General features: G+C 33.4%; 2 protein-coding genes across 2 annotated transcripts; both read right to left on the bottom strand.

Moving 5' to 3' along the window:
• Positions 1-6,187: 6,187 nt before the first annotated feature.
• LOC137394237 (uncharacterized) lies at positions 6,188-15,617 on the bottom strand. The gene is made up of 6 exons (XM_068080958.1): positions 15,389-15,617; positions 13,594-14,263; positions 9,219-9,854; positions 8,606-8,912; positions 8,112-8,180; positions 6,188-6,309 (listed from the first exon to the last, which is right to left on the bottom strand). The coding sequence occupies exons 2-5, from the start codon at positions 14,225-14,227 to the stop codon at positions 8,153-8,155; spliced, it is 1,605 nt and encodes a 534-aa protein (XP_067937059.1). The 5' UTR covers positions 14,228-14,263; positions 15,389-15,617; the 3' UTR covers positions 6,188-6,309; positions 8,112-8,152.
• LOC137393722 (uncharacterized) lies at positions 12,395-13,599 on the bottom strand. The gene is made up of 3 exons (XM_068080396.1): positions 13,410-13,599; positions 13,152-13,214; positions 12,395-12,648 (listed from the first exon to the last, which is right to left on the bottom strand). Exons 1-3 carry the CDS (start codon positions 13,579-13,581, stop codon positions 12,557-12,559), a joined length of 327 nt encoding a protein of 108 aa, XP_067936497.1. The 5' UTR covers positions 13,582-13,599; the 3' UTR covers positions 12,395-12,556.
• Positions 15,618-20,074: the final 4,457 nt, after the last annotated feature.

Here is a 20,074-nt window from a genome sequence, read left to right as displayed (position 1 = left end):
TTCTAGTACTACAATGCGTAAAGGTCGATGACTTCAGGAGCAACTGTCTATTTTCATAAGGTCAAAGGTTAAAAGTGGGAGTCAATTGTGCAAGCGAAAGGCAGAGAGTTAAAAAGATGTGTTGGTTTTATCCATAGATATATATACCTATATAGGTATATATATCTATGGTTTTATCTGAGGAGAACAGAGTTTTAAAGTATCAAATTAAAAATGACTCTTTGCGAAGACAGGTAATACATAGGTAAGTTGCAGCAAGTTCTGAACTCTGTAAAACAAATCGATCAAATTGAAACGTATAAGGGTAGCCTTTCAGTAACCTTCAGCTTTTTCCACAAGTGTAAGAAGTGGTATTAACGATGTTAACATTCTCCACTGTTTGTCAAAGCTAGTACAAACACATAAGATAATACTTTGAGCAGATTATCACTTTTAAATGTTTTTTAATTCTATATAAAATTGTCTACTTTTTATGCTAAAGTTAAAGATTAGCTTACACACAAATTTTGCAGATTTTATCAGAAAGTATGAATATTTTTTTATCATTTGCAATTGTTTTTGAGGTGTTTTAATTGTCAGAATATTTCAAAATCTAATTACTAAACTAGTTCTAGATCAAAATCAATGAAACTTGATCATGTTTAAAATGGTCAGATCAAGTGAAAGTGTGATTATGACATCTATAGTTGTAAAGAGCCTGACATAATAGAAACGTATAATGCTGCAACATGAACACAGGAGCCGATATCAACCATAACATCGATATCAACTAATGACATCATTTTGCACAAATGTTTCTTCTGATCGTTTTAATTGCATTCACATTTTATCGATTTTAATCTAGAAACATTCTAGCTATTAGATCACCTCAAACATAAAAAACAATCGCAAATGATAGGAAAATACCGATATTTTCTGATAAAACTTTAAACAAATTGTGCAAGTCTATTTTAAAAACAATCTACCATAATACAAATAGTTAAACATGAATAGCATTATACGCTTCTGTCAAACAGCACGTTTCTTTTCTAAATAACGTGTAGATAATACCTTATTCATTAACTTGACCAGTAATTTCGCTCAGTCTATAGTTCATAATCTTCTCAGGGTATTCGTCCATTTTTATTGCATCTTTAAGTAATCACTTGTCATACCTAGAACTGTACTCATGTACACAGGTCAAGTTTAGAGCTCATTTTCTACAATATTTGTAGGAACTCTCACAAAGTCCTTTCAACTATAATGGTACCCTTTAAGATTCATGTGACCTCTGACCTTCATGAGATAGCCATTTGATGCAGATAGTCCATCAACTTTCAGTAAAGTGTTCCTGCCCATGAGACCTGTGTAAACCCAACCATAAATAAACATAGCCTTTGGTCTCATATTTCGTAAATGTATGGGTGCAAATGATGCAGAACAGATAAACAGTTTTCTCTCATACAAGCTCTGACAAAAATATGATGAACAGCAATCAATTCTATTCTTGTTCTGCAAGAAGATGTAAGATGTCCGTTTAATTTATAATGAATTGTAAAGCAATAGAAAATAATATTCTAAAAATTTTGCTTTGCGGTTTGTAACAAAAAGTTTTTTAAGATCTATAAAGCCGCTCATAAAACTGGTATTCAAATTTATGAAAAACTTTGGAGAGGAATGTTGAAGGAAACAGATTGTCAATTTTCTTACCAACTATAGCCTGACAGTTGTACTTATAATTACAACCTTATGAGTAAAAGAGACAATTCATTGGTATCTGTTGAAGATCAATTTAATTAGGTCAACACAGTTGTAAACCAATAATATGTGTACTCCGCTGTGTTATAAATTATATTATCTTGTTAATTGACAGAACATAACAAGTGCTGGCTGGTAGTGTCATAAATCACCTGTCATTTGTTTTCACTAGAGATTATACACAATATGTCTGCTTGCTAGAATATATAATTTAGTAAGTTTTAATTATACCAGCGACCTGACAGTCCAATGGGGCTGTGAAAGATCATCATGTGCACAACGAGCAAGTATCTGCACAATTGTTCTGAAGTTGTGGGTTCGAATCCTGTACGGTGTAATCTTTTTCCTAAACTCCAACTATGGTTTTGGACAGACAAATGAACAAATATGGGTCTTATTATAGTAAAGATTAGTAACTTGAAAACAGAAAAAAAAAACTTGAACAACTTCTATTGTTTTGTACTCACTAGTTGGTGTAGTTCAAACCCCTGATTATCCCTAAAGATTTAGTAATCATTGCAAACAATTGTTCTGTTGAGTCATATAACAGCTCTTCTGACATGCTGCAATACGTCCACCTAGTGTTGTCTCTTCAGATATTGATTAGCACAAAGCTCCCTATACATTGGATATTATTATAGAACATAAAACATAGTTAAAAGGTGGACGATATGTACGCAAATAGGCATACAGAGATAGTAGTAATGCGGCGTATATAATAACCCAAAAAGACACGGAGCAGGACTTGAACCTGTACCCAGGACACCAACATTACCTGACTACTAGATTTTCTTAGTATGATTTATTGTTTATTGCTACAATTTTGTCTGGCCAAGAAAGTAATTGGAAAGTCATGTGATTTGAGGTCTGTGTATGTTGATATAAACTCACCATATAAGAGAACCTGTAAGGCTTGCCTTACCACAGGGATGACTTGGCAGACCTTTCAACTTACAGTTACACTACACAAGGTATGTTAGAAGATGCATGAACTGATATACTGTAGGAAAATTGTAGATGGTCAATGAAAACATTTGCAGCTGATTAGGAAAGACTTATGATTAAAATTCAAGATGTATAAAACATTCCTTTTATCAACTTTGTCACTGTGAACTTGAGTGGGCTTGTACTTGTATAGCTTAACGAAATCATTTATAAGTAGCTTCTACACCCAACCTTAACAAATGTACTACTAGATGAATGACCAAAAAAATTAATCATTAAAATTAGGTCATGGTAAATAATCCTTTATGAGTAGCTATAAAACTTAATATCAATATATATACTATTGATAGCCAATAACATAACATAATAAACTAGATAATATTGCCAACATACAATAATACATTGTTGACGTATTTTGTAACTTGTAGCTATACTTTCAGTGCTTAGTCATGAAACCTATGTCATTGCCATTGTGAGTGTGTGTATCTGTTAGTCTTTTGGAGCTACTTTGTAAAGCTTGTATTTATGCTTCTAGCCCCACACTGCCTCAGCACTCATACACCCAAAGGTTGGGCTAAATTGGTGTCACTGATATTGCGGTATATCCTAGAGAAATAAACTTTTACATGCATATTATTAAAGGTAGCGGGCAGGAATAATTAATCATATAGGGAGCGCCGTGATCTCACTAGGTGATGTATTCATTTGTAGCTATACTCTTAGTGCTTAGTCATGAAACCTTTCTCATTGCTATTGCGGAGCATGTCTAGCAGCCAAAGCAGAGCATTCTAGGAAAAAACAACCGATTGACATGTGCATCGCGTGCACTCAAGCTCAAGCAGTTTTAAAACTCAATGATGAGTTTAAAGCTCAATCAGTCTGAGCGACAATGCTAGACTGATTGAGTAAGTCTAGCATTGTCGCTCAGTATCAACTCATCCAGAGCAAATTGGCGCCGATGGACACCACACAACACAATATTGCACTACACATCGCCTAGTGTGTTTGCGCCTTTATACTTGGTATCACTCAACCAAATCGCTTACATGTAGCTTTTATACCCGATCTCATCATATATACTGTTGATAAACAACAACGTAATATATGCTTATAATAAAATAAATATTGACAATGTGCAATAAAATATATATTGTTGAAGTTAGTAATAAAATATATCTTATTAGTTCTTCATAATAAATCTTACCTACACAATTAGTGCTTGATCATAAATTTATACCAATATATCATACTTTGTCATTGCATGTGTGTGTTCATGTGTCTGTGCGTGTCTTTGCGTGTGTGTGTGCGTTGGGTGTATGTGTGTGTTCATGTGTCTGTGCGTCTCTGTGCGTCTGTGTGTGTGCGCGTGTGTGCATGCATGTGCGTGTGTGTATCTGTGCGTGTGCGTATCTGTGCGTGTCTGTGCGTATCTGTTTGTCTGCATAAATATTATGTGTTTTCCCACCTTTTGGCCGATTTCATCACTCGCATATCAATAATCACACACAGATAATTTTTGCATAATTTTGCCTAAACTTATATCTACCGATACCTGAGAACCAGCCTCTCAAACATAAACCTGCAGACTATCTATCAAAATATCTGTTTATAAATGAAAGAAATCTCGGCCAGGATTATAATCTCGGCCAGGAAACATAATTATATTCCTCAGGTTTGGTTCACCGGTAAGAAAAAATTCCAATTTAGGACTAGTTTGTAATTGTGATCCGCAGGTAGAACTGTGTGTGCGAGATCGATAATGCAATTAGATCGCTTGCTGCCATTTGTTTCTTGGACTATCAATGAACACAGCTATTTAATTCCGCGCTTTCGCTCGTTCGTTATGATAGTTTAGTTTCGTTCATGAAATTTTTGCGGGAGGATGACTCCGCGAAAACGCGAAAGTTAGATGAGGTGAATACATAAGTGTCCTAGGGTATACTGATTAACCAGATCTTTTACTCAAACGTTGAAAAGTAAAAACATTATAAAATGTCAAGTTGAATTAACCTGCCATTAAAGGCTGTAGCCATAATCATGATATATATTACTGCTTTGTCTTAAATGGCAGGTGGTCCCTGGTACACTAATCTTAAGAAGCTGTGCTAATCCTCCGCATAAAACTAACTTGACGCGGCAGTATAATTTATCTCTTACTAAAAAGAGGATTAACCTTAAAGCCGTATCAGCAGTAATGCTGTGTTATTTTACAAGTCTGAGGAGCAAAATTCTTGATTATTTAAAAAAAAAATGCTATGACTTTAACTCAACAAGGTTTCATTTACTTTAACATTTAAAGTACATTTGAGTGTATTAAATATTTTTCTTGTTCAGCCAATAATGAAATAATATATGGTAATTGCTTCTACATGACTTATACAAATAGTTTTTTGGTTTATGCTGTTGTCTGCTACACGTTCTTTTAGCTAGCATTCTAAAATAAATAGCTAAAACTAGAAAACCATATTTGCTACCAAAGCATTATCTGCTATCTGTAAAATTTTGGCATCATAGAGCCTCTACAGCCTTGTATATTATTTTGGGTGCTTTTTATAGTTTTAATTTTATGTATTTTTACCACAACTATTATAGTCACTAATTGTCTGAGCCTGTGTCTAGATCCAAACAGTGAATCCGTAGAAGATTGATTATTCAATGATCTTATTGCGCTGACAGAGCTCTCTCATGTGAGTTCACCTTTTGAACTTGTTGCAATTAACAATTAACATTGATTGGTGAAAGTGCTGGGCACTAACAAAGTGTTTTTAGCATCTTTACTAGTAGGTCTATTATAATTAAGATGGTTTTAGTAGTCATTCTCCAAGTGCCTCAACCTTCAGGTGGTTATTTTTAGCTAGTTTCTCTGTAATTTTCTCAGAATCATTGCAATCAAATGGCTACATCAATAATAGTGCATTCTTTGGATCTGTGGTCTTTGATGTTTACATAATATGTAAACGTCAAAGACCACAGATCCATTTAATAAACCCAATATATTATATTGGGTTTATTAAATGCTAGTTCTTGGCCGGTATGTTACACAGTATGGTATCACTCTCATGCTCTGTAAATATTTTCAGCTCAAGTTCGTGCCATTTATTACTATTAATAATAATTGCAACTGCTGCATTTATTCTAGAATGTTCTAGGATGTATGTAACTCAGGCAGTCTTTTATATCTTCACTACTTTTTTCTTACATTTCAGTCACTGAATTCCAACATTGGAAGCGTTGTATTCTATCGTATACTAAGTTGTAAGATCAATGCACTAGTTAGCGAGTCATTTGAAACTGTGCAGTTTTGAATCAGTTATTAAAATAACATGTAGAAATATTTAGTGATTGCATATTCACCCTCAGCCATTGCTCTCATTGTTATAGTGAAATAAAAAACATGCGTTACGACTCAAAACAGAGTGTTTCACTCAAGTTGAAAGCTAAAAAAGCTATCAGTTGTTGTATTAGCACTATATTATCAATATACATGTGAAATTAAAAAATATAATGCTTCGTAATAGTATTATATGATCTATTTACAAGTATTACAAAATGCCACAAGAACAGATGGAATCGAGTGCAACGTCAGATTCCACTGTAATCTGTTTTAAATTCCCTTTCACCATATCCCTAGAAAAGAAAAAAACATTTAAACGAACAATATAAGTTCAGAGTAGTGCAGATGCACTTATAAACTAGTTAGAAAGCAACATTAGATTCGTTTGTATACTTAATGAAGTTACAATCACTCATAACAGTGGATATTTGCTACATTGCAATTCATTGCAGTTGACACCAGTTACAGTAGACACCAAATAAGTAAATGAAAATACCAGTTGCATTGCAGCAGACACTAGCTATGCTTCAGTAGACACTAGTTATGTTACAGTAGACACCAGCTATGTTACAGTAGGCACCAGCTATGCTACAGTAGGCACCAGCTACTTTACAGTAGACACTAAATAAATAAATGAAAAACCAGTCGCATTATGGTAGACACCAGTTTTGTTAAAGCAGACACCAGTTTTGTTACAGTAGACACCAGTTTTGTTAAAGCAGACACCAGTTTTGTTAAAGCAGACACCAGTTTTGTTACAGTAGACACCAGCTGAAAAGTCAAACTAATAACCAAAAGATTTTACTAGGAAACCTCATATAATTCTGCTTCACTCAGAACTGAAACAAGATGAAAACCACTAATTTTTGCATTAAATAATTTTACATATATCTACTCAAGCACTCATTAGTGTATCAACGGTGAGAATAGACAAAAGGGTTGACTCTGTTCTATGATATGGCTGACTGCAAGTTTTTAGCTAACAAATCAAAAATTTGACATGTTTAACATACCTTTTACATGCTATGCTTATGATCAACTAAATGCATAATGCATTTTGTGGACCACAGGCTCGTATTATTATTAGTCAACATAAACATCCAACAAACAGTTAAACTATATCAAACTTATCAATTACAGAATTACTTTTAAAATCTTTTTGTGAAAAATATTTTTATGGCATTATTATACTATTAAACAAAATTATGCTTTTTAAATTGCTTTAGCACTTAAAAAAACTAACTACAATTGTTTTGACAAAAAGGAATTGTTTAAATTTCTGTTACGCAATGGATTTTAGATGAGAAAAATCCAAACAAAAATAAAACAAAATTTTTATTATTATACTTTTATTATTATATTATTATATTATTATATTTCTTTTATTATTATTATTTATTATTATACTGAAATGGGAAACACTTTTTAATAATGATTAAAAAGTTGCACGCTGCTAAAGTCTTGTTCAGTTATTGCAAAGAGATACCAGGATTTTATTGGCCAACGTATGGGTTGAACAACATAATGCAAACATATTAGTGTAAGCCTATCAAATTTAAGTATACTTCATATAAAATACAGCAGACAAATATGGTATTATCAAAAGGCAATTTTAGCTTTAAATCTGCATTTGATTTTGCTGTAAACATGTTGGTCACACAAAAAGATCATTAACAACATTTGATCTCATGAATTGGTTTGGCATCATCTAAATTTGAGTGTATTTTAGTTCCGACAAACTTAGATATGTTGTAACTTCTTTACCATCTAGACAGTAGAAACCATATTAACCAGTTTATCTGAGATTTAAGCTACTGAATAAGTACAGAAAATTTTTTTGTTGCATTAACGTGTGCTCTTAAAAGCGAAAGCAAATTTTAGAAAGAGACTGAAGTTATGCAGTGTTGAGGTGTATGATGTTGCCAGCCTAAAAAGTTTTTCAGATTGGTCTTTCAAAATGAGTCTGCAATCTGCTATGTAGTAGCTTCTTTAGGTGTTCATTATAAGTTGACACTTATATGTATATGTCAAGGATTATTAGCTGTAATAAAATAAAATACAAAATCAATAGATTATTGTGATAATATTTACCAACCTTAGTATGAGGAATGTATCTTTTTTGTTGAACACAACTGCTTACCATACTTGTTGTCCATTTTCAAACCTGTGAAAACGAAATTCAAAACATTGTTAATAATAAAACACATTTCAAATTGTTTTTTTTTTAGTTTGCAGTAGCAAAGAGAAAGAGTTACAAAGAGTAGAGTACAAATAAAAAGTATTTATTAATTCCACAAACTAAAAGATAAGTTTTAGTTTTAATGTCGACTTAGCAGTATTACATCAGCCCTAAAAGATGTAACTCTGCTAAAACTATAGATCGACCTTTTATGTGTGTTACTCTACCGATCTAAATGAAATAGAGCATTAGGAAATCAATAAGTTGTAGAATAAGTATACAGTATGCTGTCTTTAGGCTCTAATAAAAGGTATTAAAATTGATACATCATTAATCAGAAGGTTAATCAGTCATATTATTCATCCATAAGATAGAAGCTAGAAATTCAAACTTGTTAATAGATTTATTACCTGACGCTTTGGCTTTCAGCAACACTTTCACCAAAGTTTCTACCTCCATGGTTGTTTCCAGAACCACCTGAAAATCCGGTACCTGAACCGATGTTTCTTCCAAATCCACTTGTGGAACTACCAAAACCTCTATTCAACCCACCAGTTACCCCGCTGAATCCACCATTTGAGCCTCCTCTAAACCCACCATTGACACCTCCAAATCCACCATTGACACCTCCAAATCCACCATTTGAGCCTCCACTAAACCCACCATTAACACCTCCAAATCCAGTATTTAGACCTCCGAATCCACTATTGACACCCCCTCTAAACCCACTGCTGAGACTTCCACCAAATCCACCAATGAGATCTCCGCCAAATCCACCATTGAGACCTCCGCCCAATCCACTGTTTAAACCACTGAATCCACCATTGAGACCTCCACCTAGTCCACTATTTAAACCTGCAAATCCACCATTGAAGTCCCCTCTAAATCCGCCACTCTGACCTCCGAATCCACCATTTAAACCTCCTCCAAATCCACCATTGAAACCTCCTCCAAACCCACCATTGAGACCTCCACTAAACCCACTATTTAGACTTCTTCCAAATCCACCATTGAGACCTCCGCCAAACCCACCATTGAGACCTCCTCCAAGCCCACCATTGAGACCTCCAAATCCACCATTAAAACCTCCAATTCCACTTCCAATTCCTCCAAACCCACCGCTAAATCCTCCAGCTCTACCTCCAAACCCTCCAAACTGGCCTCCAAAATTATTGCCCAGACCAATTCCTAGATTTCCAATTCCATTTCCAAAACCACCTCCAAATCCTCCTTGATTTGCACCACCTCCTACACTTGATGAACTTCCTCCAAAACCACCTCCAAGCCCTCCTTGATTCGCACCACCTCCAAACCCTCCTTGATTTGCACTACCTCCACGCCCTCCTTGAGTTGCACCACCTCCAAACCCTCCTTGATTTGCACCACCTCCACGCCCTCCTTGGTTTGCACCACCTCCACGCCCTCCTTGATTTGCACCACCTCCACGCCCTCCTTGATTTGCACCACCTCCAAGCCCTCCTTGATTTTCATCATCTCCTACACTTGATGAACTTTCTCCAAAACCTTCGTCATTACCACCTTGTTGCCCTTGGTCAAACCCTTCCTCAGAACCCCTTTGTCTTGTTCCAGAATCTCTTCTGCCTTCTCCACCATCAAAACTTTCACCTTCATAGCCTCCTCTTTGATTACCACCTTCGCCTACACCATATTCGCTTTCAGCAACTGGACCATAATTGGGTCCTCGAGGCATTGTGGTAGCGCGATGCAATACTGCACTGATGTATATCAAGGTGATAAGCCACTTCATCGTGTATCTTGTTTTATGACTGTTCTTCAGAAGCTATAACTGAATCAAAGTAATAAAACTATTATTACTAGATGCGGTCGCAGAGGCCAACAACTAATCACATATACAAAATCACTAAACTAATTAAGTTGCTTCCACTCAGATTTGTTCTAAAACGAAGTAAACTCGAATGCAAATTATGTGGAAAAACAGCTAATAGGGCAATAATAAGGTAATAGTATATTAATATAGAATATAATAATAGAAATAAATATGAAAATAATATATTAACGTTTCCTGGAAGCAAATATTGACTAGTATACATGTATAAGTAAGTTCTATTAGTTATGACATAGCTGAGTTTAACTTGTACAAACATACTGCACTCTGTCCTATAAGATGATCTAAAGCAATCGACAGAACAATAAAATTGTATTTTAAACAATATGATAATATCATGATTTGCAAAAATCAAAGGTTTTTGAATCATATAAAATTTTTTCCAAATGTTACAAAAATATTACAAACAAGTATAGCATGTGCAGTATGAACAGGTGACACCACAAGTATAACATGCATGCTATAAACAGGTTACACTACATGATAACATATACATTATAAGGAGGTTACGCCATAAGTGTATTATATACTCTATAAACAGGTTATACTACAAGTATAACATGCAAGCTATAAACAGGTAACACTACAAGTATAACATACACACTATAAGGAGATTACGCCATAAGTGTATTATATACTCTATAAACAGGTTACACTACAAGTATAACATACATGCTACAAACAGGTTACACTACATGATGACATACACACTATAAGGAGGTTATGCCATAAGTGTATCATATATTCTATAAACAGGTTACACTACAAGTATAACATGCAAGCTATAAACAGATTACACCACAAGTATAACATGCAAGCTATAAACAGGTTACACTACAAGTATAACATGCAAGCTATAAACAGATTACACCACAAGTATAACATGCAAGCTATAAACAGGTTACACTACAAGTATAACATACAGGCTATAAACAGGTTACAAGGTGACTATATCATGCTAACTATAGCTCCCTTTGCAATACTTTCTGTTAAAAAGCTGCAAGGTTAGCAGCAGCAATAAAAACAGCTATTTTTTCTTTAAAAACCTTTTAAGTTTAATCAAAAGATTATTTGAAGTAAGCGCATAAGTAAGCGCATAAGTAAGCGCATAGTATACTTACAGTGTGGGAAGAGGTAATATAGTCGACAGAAAGAAGCTGGATAAAGTGTAGCTCAGATGGATTGACCCGCAATCACAACTGTACTCGGCTCACGTGAATCCTGTTATATACCCGAGATTAGGGTGATATATCAACTTGCTATAAACCATATAAATGGAGATTACCCTTAATATCACAGTACAACCTTCATTTTGTTAGGCCTTTTTGACGTCTACTTCTTATCGTCTACTAACTGTTAATCCTCATTAACGATCAGGATCATCTTTAGATTAAGTAGGCGGAGACAGGCAGCAGCTTATGGATATGTCTTCAAGTTTTTAAAATAGCTAATCAGTTTCATGTTAGATCAACTGAAAAACTAAACCACAATCATTTCAGATGTATGACTTAACTGCATCAACCTACGTAAGATTTGTGCATAATTATTTGTGCTAGGATGTGCCATAGATTAGCGGATAATTGTAACGGTGCAAGTTTACAAGATTTCAGGCAAGCACAACTTGTTTTTGTAAAACGGATTATAGTAGGGTCTAAATAAGTTTGAGAAGATTGATATGATTTCAAAAATTCCAATATTGCTGATTCATGCAGATTGAATGAAGTTGATTAATACAATTTTTCACCGCACTAAATGTGCTGTAGCTCAATATTTTGCCAGGTCATTTAGGTATTTTTTATATTTCATGACAATAAAATGATTCTACATTTCTACTGCCAACATAGCTGCCTTGCAAACTATGTAAAATATTGTTTTAAAAGAACGAAAGGTACAAAAGCCCTCATACACTTCACAACTCTATATATTTTAAAGCTCAATGGATAAGTAAGGTTTTTGATGAAAGGTAGCAGTGATAACAATATAAAGTTTGTGGAAAAATCCCTTTGTCTCCATGTGGCTTTTTTGCTGCAATGACACAGTTTTTTCCTAGATTTTCTGGTTGTTTAAACCTTGTACAACGTTATTTCTTATGGCAAAAGTAACATTGAGGTAGTCAATTGTATCTCATTGTAACAGCTAGAACTATATGTTTATAAGGTACACACTACCTTTGAATAGCAATATCAGATGTAAATCTAAGCCTTTACTTTTGGACATGTATGAATTTATCAAGTTACAATTTAAAGCATATTTTTAAATGATATATCTGTGCAAGTCATAAGGCTGAAATACAAAGTCTAAATTTTGCATTCTGTGTCATTTCTACATAGTATTCATGTACAGTATTTTGCTTTATTCTGCAAGCTTAAAATTTAAAACAGTAGTATGTAATAAATCCCAAAAAAAATATTGTATATAAATAAATTATGCAAAATCTTCAAATTTTATAATATCATGAAATAATATTGTCTGCCTTCATTCAGAATAAAAATCACTAGATGTTGATATACGGTACAGAGTTGAGGTGATTGTTGATTGATGAGACAGACGCTGTGTTGAAGCCAGTAGCTGTTTTTCTTTCCATACCTACAACATCAACATTGTGTGAGTTTACTTGGTTCATTGGGACAACCAGATAACATCAAGCTAATCTCACTACAGCAGTGATATTTCTCTTTGGCAATGCCAAATAATGTTCCTTTTTAGCGTTACTGTTTTGAAATTTTAAGATGGCAATGGCTTTGTATATCTTAAGCCACTGCCATCTTATCACAGTGGCTTAAGATAATACAAAATTCATATCCATCAACTTTGTATTATCTTAAGCCACTTAACAAAGACTTTAGATAATACAAAATTGATGGATATTCAGTATCCAGTAATGATAAAATGTGTTCAATCATGAAGATTTTTGCTCCGTAAAAATTATTGATTAGTTTTGTAAACCACTATTTTGCTATTACAGAAATATTAGTATATTTTATAATTTTTTAAACAACTACTAATTATAGAATTTTAACAATATACTGTACTATTAGTTTTGCTAAAACTGGCATTATATTAAAATATGTTTTGATTGTTATACTCACCTAAGCATAGTCTATGCAGATTTCTTGTTGCTAAGTTACTGCACTCTTTGTCCATCAACATATCTACAAAATGCATAAAATATAATGATAAAAGATTGCATAGTAGCAGTTTTGTTATCATACAATATATTTTAAGAGATAATCAGAACACAGCTTAGTCACAATAGCAAAGTACTATCAAAGTCAGTAGCAGCGTAATAAGAAAGTACGAATAGTTCTAGACTCCATTAAGATACTTGTTTGTAATAAATATTCTACCTTCTTGATTCTGTTTGAAACACCTCTGAACCACCATTCTGATTTCCCCTATTGTTGCTGAATCCCACTGAATTTCCTCCAAGTCCACCCCCGAGACTATTTCCCACGCCACCTCCAAACCCGCTTCCGAGTCCATTTCCTCGTCCACTTCTAAATCCTCCTCCGCGACCATTTTCTAGTCCACCTCCAAGTCCATTTCCTAGTCCACCTCCAAGTCCATTTCCTAGTCCACCTCCAAATCCATTTCCTAGTCCACCTCCAAGCCCACCTCCAAGTCCATTTCCTAGTCCACCTCCAAGTCCATTTCCTAGTCCACCTCCAAGCCCACCTCCAAGTCCATTTCCTAGTCCACCTCCAAGTCCATTTCCTAGTCCGCTGCCAAGTCCACCTCCAAGTCCATTTCCTAGTCCACCTCCAAGCCCACCTCCAAGTCCGTTTCCTACTCCACCTCCAAGGCCACTTCCAAGTCCATTTCCTAGTCCACCTCCAAGTCCACCTCCAAGTCCATTTCCTAGTCCACCTCCGAGCCCACCTCCAAGTCCATTTCCTAGTCCACCTCCAAGTCCATTTCCTAGTCCACCTCCGAGCCCACCTCCAAGTCCATTTCCTAGTCCACCTCCAAGTCCATTTCCTAGTCCACCTCCGAGCCCACCTCCAAGCCCATTTCCTAGCCCACTTCCGAGACCGTTTCCTAGTCCACTATCTAATCCTCCTCCAAGACCTTGTCCTAGACCATTGCCGAGTCCACCACCTAATGGCATCGAGCAGACTAAACCAGAGACTATGCTAAGATACACAAACCCGATGCTCCACTTCATGACAGAGGGGTGATTGTGTCTTCTTTGTATTATTATCTGTAAACATAACTATAAAATATTATGAATTATTTTTAGACATAGCCACTGAAAATAGCCACTAAAAATACTGCACACTCTACTATAACACAATATATTACCATACAATGTAAAGCGTTATAACATGATACAATACAGGATAAGCTCACAAGATAGACTATGATATAATTTAATGAAATATAAGCTACAATATAACACTACATAATAACCTTTAATATAATATGTTGTATCACTATTTGACATAATAGTATATAATGCATTTTATTAAATTCTATAATATTATATTCTATAATTTTATATTATAATATATTATAATATATATCTTATAATATAAACATATATTGTAGAATATAATAAAATATAATATTATAGTATATAATAAAATATCATACATTATAATTATATACAATTTGATATTACGCAATGTCGCATGGTATAATTTAAAAATATTTTATAATGATATAATATATATACATAATATTATATTATTATATTTATAAAACATAATAGTGTAATAATGTAGTATTATTATAAAAAATAATATAAATTGATGTTAAGAAACAGTATATTATACCGTAATAGAAATACTTGTTGATAATATAATGCTGTAGAATGTATCATGATACAAAATAATAAAACAGAATGAACATAAAGTAATATATAGTAACATATCACTACATAATGTTATATTACTATAACATAACCTAATGCCATATATTAAAAGATAGCATCGACTACCAAAACGCAAAATAATATAATACAATATATATTTTAATACTTATGGCATAATATCAAATTGATAGACAATGTCATAGAAGATATCAAATAACTAGTATCTCTGTTCACAGTTCTGAAAACTGCTTGAATTAAACAAAAACTATTATATATAATATGTATGGTTGCATTGCAAAGCTTTTTTAACTAGCTTATAGTACTTTTCATATACATGCATGTTCATGCATATATGTATGTACAAGTGTATTTTTGGGTTTTTAAAATTCACATGCGCTTGTAAGTATACAAAACTTTTAGAATGCTCTACAGTAAAACTCGAATAGTTAAAAAGAAATACAAGCAGTGTAACATTTAGCTAATGATAATAAAATAAATACAAGAAGCACTCACCTGTACGAACCTTCAAGTCAGAGTTGTTGACTGGTAACTGTGTTCACCAATTTTGGTTCACCATTTTATGCTTCTACGGATTAGTCAATGTTGCCTAATAAATCAATTTAAATATAATATATCAAAATTATAGACAGTATTTTGAAAGGACTTCCTTGTAATTGCAATTTTCAGCTGCTTTGTGAATCTTGTTTTATAATCTTATAATCTCTCAAGCTCTCCACCACTTTATGCCATGTCAAACTTTCAATTAACCTAATCCTAGATTACCAGATACACGTAGATTGCTCACTAGAATGACTCATCGAGAAATCGGTGCCAGTCCCGGAAGGGTACTGTGATCATTAATTGGGAGAAAGGACCAATCAGCAGAAACCTAGGCAAGGTCAGCCAAATCAAAATTGTTGTAGTAACTATCAGGCATGTACATGTAATTCTTAGATAAGTTGGTGCACTGAGGCTTAATTTTAAAATTATGCAAATGGCAACCACCCATTCTCGACTTCTATTAAAAGCACTTGACATTCTTAATTGCTCCTTTTCATCTCAGTTCAAAAATTAGATTATCTTTTTTAGCTCAAAAGAGGAATGCAAGCTTTTATATTGTAAAAGCCTTTTCTAGTCCTCTCCTCTTCATACCACCACGATTATAATTGTTAAGATGCAAGTTACCCATTTGGTAGTCAGTCAATCAGTCTTCCATCTACTGTGAGATATGTTTATCTATTTCAAGGATAGATGATACTCGAACCTTCCCTATCAAACCACCTCTCTGTTCACCACCAACTCACCATCTCTGTTCCCATATCCTCTGTTTTTGTCTACTAAGATCCCTCAACATACCAGCATCTTTCCATTCCTATGTCATATCTAGTCGTTTCAACATACATTAATTCTAGTTACGTTTATTATCATCTACATGCGAGTAATTTTGGAATGCAAAACAATAATATTTAGAATTCAAAGTCTGACAATGATGTACAATATATAGAATTTGATGCCAGGAAATGTTTTTCTAAAATAGCATGTCAGCTTTAATGATGAATCCTGTTTATGCAAATACATCTCTATATGTTTGCCTGTTGCTTCTGTCTCTGTGTGCCTAGAATAAAAATGATGTCCAGTGATGTTGCTCACTTAAAATGTGCAATAAAACACTAAGTTAACTACTGAACTAAGCAAGTGAAATACACCAAACGGAAATAATATTGCAGTTTATTTTTGTCATGTGTTTTGAAGCAAAAGGTATTATGCGTAAAATTTCATAAAGAAAATAAAGTTTTTTTCATTTATTTTCATCAAATTATTTATTTACTGTAAATAACCATAAATAATTTCTTTGGTGTAAAAATAGCATTGCTAAAAAGTCTTGCGCCCGAAAGTCACAGACCAGTATTTGCACAATCTAACTTATAAACTAGAAATAGCGATAGTTTTAAACATGCTTACAATGGGATAAAAGTTTTACAATTTTATGAATTTTGATATAATAGTGTGTAGAAAAGGGGTTTCGGTTGATAAAATTAAAAATAAAGTTTTACCAGAACTATAAATAACATGAGCTTCTATTAAACTTTAAATCATAGCTCTTTTGTTTCAATACTTTCAATATGCATGCAGTTTTTAAAAGATTGAGTAATTTTAATTTTTAGCTGCCTTTAGTTCTAAATTATATTATGCAAATTTACCAAGCAAATGTGTAAATAACATTCACTGGACATTACACTGACTTTATACAAACTTGAAAGCTTAAAGTCATTTGATTCTGTTCAAATCATAAAATCAATTATTGAATACTATGAAATAGGCAAATTTTAATTGATTAACTGCATTAAATATATTTAGTTAAACATGAAAATGCTTTGTGCTTGATCTAGTGAAAAGCCTTTTTTAACTATATTTAATTTAAACTATTTATTCGTAACATATTTCCACATGAAACAATGAGGTCTCAATTAGAAAATCATCAATTTTTCAATGCTAGTAACAAGTTACTAATAAAATTCACAATAATTGATGTTGTAAAAACTGCTTAACAGTACTGAGATGGATAAAATTGCAGGAGTTGCTGGTATCTTCAAAACACATTCAATACATCATTATTGTAACTTACACTTACAATAAAATGCCATATGTAGTTTTATGGTTTTGTATGCATCTATTGATTCGTTACAAACTAAACTAAAAGTTAGAACCAACCTAGTTTGCTAGTCAGCATTGAATAATATTGTACAGTCAAGCTGCCTCTTTTGGTTTTATTACTTGTGCTATTACGAAACTGCCAATTGTTTTTTGTTTGAGATGCAACATTTTTTGAACCAGTCCTTACAATTGCCTAACATGGCATAACATAATGTAACAAGAAATAACATGAGATAACATGATGTAACATGAGATATCATGATGCAACATGAGATAACATGATGCAACATGAGATAACATGATGTAACATGAGATATCATGATGCAACATGAGATAACATGATGTAACATGAGATATCATGATGCAACATGAGATAACATGATGCAACATGAGATAACATGATGTAACATGAGATAACATGATGCAACATGAGATAACATGATGCAACATGAGATAACATGATGCAACATGAGATAACATGATGCAACATGAGATAACATGATGCAACATGAGATAACATGATGCAACATGAGATAACATGATGTAACATGAGATATCATGATGCAACATGAGATAACATGATGCAACATGAGATAACATGATGCAACATGAGATAACATGATGCAACATGAGATAACATGATGTAACATGAGATAACATGATGCAACATGAGATAACATGATGTAACATGAGATAACACGATGTAACATGAGATAACATGATGTAACATGAGATAACATGACGCAACATGGTGTAGAATAATGTATCATGAGATAACATGACAGTATGGTGTAACATGCAATAAAATGATGTAACATAACTCATTCGTTCAAACAACATTTTCACAAATATGTTGATGATTGTATCAAACTGTTCATGTTAAGGTGCAGTTTGTGTAGGTATTCTGACATGCACATACAGGTGGCATTTGTTTTAGTTTTATTGAAGAACACTAAAAATAAACTTGAAGAGGCATATGCTGTTAGTTCTGAGTATGGGTTGCTTTACTAGTGCTAATGAGTAAGTCACAGTCTAAAATTTTTTGAATATTATGTAAAAGAAAGTTAGATTGTGTCATATTGATTGAATTTGGTTCAGTTTACACCAACAACTTATTAACGGAAGATAACTGTTCAGCTCAGTTCTAGTAATGTAAGATGTTCATTACTATTAAGAATGCAATATCATCTGCATAGGCACAGTTTTAGAAGGATAACTTTTAAAAAGACCATTTACAGAGTTCATTGTGTGACAGCAAATATGTGCCCTCCTGGTACAATAATGTTAATCGATGACATCGATGACTTGTTTTTGTAAGTACATCTAAATGATTGTTAACACAAGTCATGAGAGACAATGGTTTACTTTTTAATTCAGCATTTTGAAGATTTTATTTAAAGTTGGTTTGATGAGGGTCAGCCGCAGTTTAATGACAAACTTTGGTGTTTATACGAATTGATATGCCACTCCATGAGCTTTGAAAAAATAGCTGCAATTGAAGTAAGTCATAAGTCTGATGGATTTCTTGTTAGTTTTCTTTTTCTAAAATGTTATTGATTCTGGAGAATTTCCAGAAATTTAAAAATATTCTGTTACACCATTCGCCTGCTTATAACATTTGTTAAATATTCAAAATGAAAGTGCTCGCTTTAAAATTTTTAAAGAATTACCACTGATACTTGTTAATGTGTGATTAGAAATAAAATTCAAGCGACTGATACCTATTATTGTATTTAACTATAGAAAACACAGCACGTTCATACCCTTATGTCGATGTGGTGGAATACTGAATAATCTTTTATGAGTCACTGTAAAGGAAATTGCTGATTCTCTTTACTCTACACAAGACAGTCAAGCCACTACACCGAGTGTTAGCCAACAATGATATGTATATATGTATACATGTATATATTTAATAAATAAATGAACATGCCATAAAACTTCTAACTGAACGCCATGGCGCTCTATCTTTCAATTCTTTCTCTATAGTGGCGGTAAATTGGAAGTGGCATTCAAATAGAGGCTATCAACATATTTTTAAAATGGCTCACCAGAACTTGGGGAAAATAAATTTAGCCCTTTTACGGCAAAGCGAATGCAGCCTAAACTTTGGCCTTCTTTTACTGGTAGAGCGATGCTAACCCTTTTGCACGCAATAAATCTGCTAACATACCCTAAACGTCTCAAAGCTCTCTTAATAAATATGCATTGCTATCTATTGCTTGCAATTAAACTGTGATGTTACTATAGCCTGTGTCCTGCTTTGCAATTTGGTAGAGCTTTAAATTTTTATTTCATTATAATTTTGAAAACATATTTTATATCTATATTTACTAGCGTTGCATACAAAATTATTTCACTCAATGGTATGTTTGCTAGTTTGCAGCCAACCTAGTTTTTTATGTGGATTAGAAGAGGAGTTACAGCTGTCAATCCATTGGTAGATTAGATTACAGCAAATACTTCTATCAAACAATATGTTATATATCTGCAAATTTATAAGTTATATGACAATAATCTATTAAATGCTACAAATATATATTC

Source organism: Watersipora subatra, chromosome 4 (genome assembly GCF_963576615.1).
Source record: "Watersipora subatra chromosome 4, tzWatSuba1.1, whole genome shotgun sequence".
Lineage (NCBI taxonomy): Eukaryota > Metazoa > Bryozoa > Gymnolaemata > Cheilostomatida > Watersiporidae > Watersipora > Watersipora subatra.
The sequence above is the reverse complement of the archived record's forward strand: the minus strand, read 5'-3'. Positions and strand labels throughout refer to the sequence as shown.